This window comes from Crocuta crocuta, unplaced genomic scaffold, assembly GCF_008692635.1.
Source record: "Crocuta crocuta isolate KB4526 unplaced genomic scaffold, BGI_CrCroc_1.0 scaffold13, whole genome shotgun sequence".
Taxonomy (NCBI): domain Eukaryota; kingdom Metazoa; phylum Chordata; class Mammalia; order Carnivora; family Hyaenidae; genus Crocuta; species Crocuta crocuta.
In genome coordinates, this window is record NW_027530007.1 from 8,553,662 (window position 1) to 8,556,248 (window position 2,587).

A 2,587-nucleotide genomic window follows, 5' to 3' on the forward strand; every position below is an offset into this window, starting at 1 on the left:
AAGGGGCAGGGGAGGGGGCAGAGGACCAGGCTGTGGGAGCAGGAGGGAAGGGACCCCGTAGGGGGTTGGGGGGAAGCCCGTGAGGTGCAGGGGTTGTGGGAGCCCCGACCCATGGCCAGGGCCGAGGTCTGAAAAGGGCCCGGGGGGGGCGGGCAGGGAGGTAGCATCCCTGAGGCCCCAGGCCCGGACAGGACCACCTGCAGGTACAGCCGGGCAGCTCCTCCGGGCGGGGGCCTGGGGTCCAGGGGGCCTGAGAGGACACGGCCGACGGGGACGGGGAGCGACGGGAGAGGCCGAAGGCCAGACCCGGTCGGGGGTCCTGACCCTCCTTGTTCTCCGTCCGGGCCTGGCGCCCAGTGACAGCAGCAGCCAGGGCGGCGGGGTCAGTGCCAAAGCGCTGGCAGGGCCGAGGGGCGGGGGCATCCCTGGTGTTTCTTGGAAAGCGCCGGCCGCTGTGCGCGGCTTTAAGCTCTTCTCGTTCAGTTTCTGCCCCAACAGACCCTCCCCCAGGGCCACGTACCCCCCTTCGACTTTCAATGGTCCTGGGACACTGAGTGGTGCCCCCGGCCCCAAAGACAGCCCTTCCCCAACTGTTTATCAGGGACCCCACGGGCCCCCGAGAGAACGGGGTCAGAGGCGACTACACAGTCCGCCCAGGAAAAGGTTAAGGGGCGGGGAAGACGACGAGAAAGAGCCCCCAGCTGGACGGGCATGGGGTTCTGGCCGACCCACGGCTTCTAGATTCCCGGACTCCATCCTTCCGCGGACCCCCAGGCCAGGGTGGTCGGGGGCGGGATCCGGGCAGGCGTCTGCGGGTGTGAGCGCCGGAAAGAGCCGGACGCGCGGGGCACAGGCCAAAGCGCAGAGCCCAGAGCTGGGGCAGCGGCGGAAGAGGGGCCAGGGCTGGCCGGGCGCGGGGCAGCGGGGCGGCGCGGNGGGCCCGGACTGGCGTTGCGACGACGCCCCCGGCCACAGTCCCCGGCTGCCCCGCCCCCAGGCCTGGCTCCCCGGGCCGGCACTCGGCACTCGGGGGAGGCGAACAGTGCCTGCCGCCCACCTCCTCAGCACCCAGACCCACACTTCCTCACCCTGGACAGCAGCTGCAAGGGCCCCGGGTCCCCCCCGGCCCCATCGGCCGCCAGGGGCAGCAGCTGGTGACGCTGCAGTGCCACGTGCAAGGCCGTGTCCCCCTCCTCATCCTCGGCATTGACGCTGCAGCCAGCGTCCACCAGCAGCGGCACCAGCCCCACGTGGGCCTGCTGCACGGCCAGGTGCAGCGCCGACTGCAGTTGCCGGTTGCGGACATTCACGTCACAGCGGCCCTGGGAAGAGGGAGAGGGCGTGGGCACAGGCTCTGCCCAGAGACCCCAAGCCGGCCCGGCCTGCTCCAGTCCCCCGGCCGTGTCCACACCTCTCGGATGAGAATCTGGATCACCTCCCGGTGGTTGTTGAGGGCGGCCAGGTGCAAGGCGGTGAAGCCATCCTCCTTCTTGGCATCCACCAGCTGTCGGGCCCGAGCTAGAATCCTCCTGACAGCCCTGCGAGCGGGAGACACGTCTGGGTCAGGCGTGTCCCCAGGGTGGCCCAGCAGCATGGGAGCCTGGCCACCGGCCGTGCCCATCCCAGACTCACAGTGTGTGGCCCTTGAGGGCCGCGTGGTGCAGCAGGGTGAAGCCCTGGCCGTTGGTGGCAGTGACGTCGATGCCCGGCACCTCTGTGAGGACCTCCACGATGCCGCTGGCACCAGCACCCGCCGAGATGGCGCAGTGCAGGGGCGTGTCAGCGTGGGCATCCTGCCGGTGGGGGGGCCGGCGGTTACTCGGCAGGAAGGCAAATGCCACTGCATCCTTGACCCCGGGGGTAGGGCCAGGGGACCTAGCACTCACAGGCAGGTTGACATCACAGCCACGCTCACACAGGACCCTCACCACCTCCAGGAAGCCCCTCCGGACAGCCACATGCAGCGCTGCGCTCCGGGTGCTGTTAAGGGCATTGGCCCCGCACCCGGAGCTCAGGAGCACCCGGGCGGCCTCAGGCTGGTTCCTGGCGGAAGAGGAAGCGGGAGGCGCGCTGTGCCCACCGGCCGCACCTGCGGGCCCAGCCCCCACCACATCCCTGCCGGGACCTCACCCCAGGGCCGCATAGTGCAGCGCCGTGTTGCCCTCCTCGTCCGGCAGGTCNCCTCAGCAGGTCCAGAGCCCTGGCCACACTGCCCAGGGCCACCTCTACCACCAGTCTCCCTGGATGCTCCAGGTCGCTCTTTTGGGCTCGAAGCTTGTCCAGGGCGACACTCAGGGAGCCTGGGTGGGGCAGGGCTCCAGGTAAGTGGCGGCTCCTCAGGGGCAGCCCTGCCTCCCACCGGCCACGCAGGCTGGGGGCCCGCACTTTTGTTCTCCCTGGCACGCTCGGCCACGTCCAGGTTGGCATCCTCCTCGGGGCGGTAGGCCACCAGGCAGGAGGGGCTGAAGGTCCACAGCTGACCGCCGACTGCCACACGCAGGTTGCCGTCTCTGAAAACTTTCACCACCTTCCCAATGCGGCCCAGGGCCTGAATGGGGAGAGGGCAGGGTCACAGGCTGGGCTTCCG

At 70.2% G+C, this 2,587-nt stretch overlaps 1 protein-coding gene across 1 annotated transcript in view; it reads right to left on the reverse strand.

The window, feature by feature from the left end:
• Positions 1-983: 983 nt before the first annotated feature.
• The window catches only part of MIB2 (MIB E3 ubiquitin protein ligase 2), an 8,777-nt gene continuing 7,173 nt past the window's right edge, over positions 984-2,587 (reverse strand). The window contains 7 exon segments of the mRNA XM_077763920.1: positions 984-1,322; positions 1,412-1,538; positions 1,633-1,793; positions 1,887-2,043; positions 2,131-2,181; positions 2,183-2,300; positions 2,386-2,556. Coding sequence (XP_077620046.1) covers positions 1,062-1,322; positions 1,412-1,538; positions 1,633-1,793; positions 1,887-2,043; positions 2,131-2,181; positions 2,183-2,300; positions 2,386-2,556 — 1,046 coding nt within the window. The 3' untranslated portion in view covers positions 984-1,061.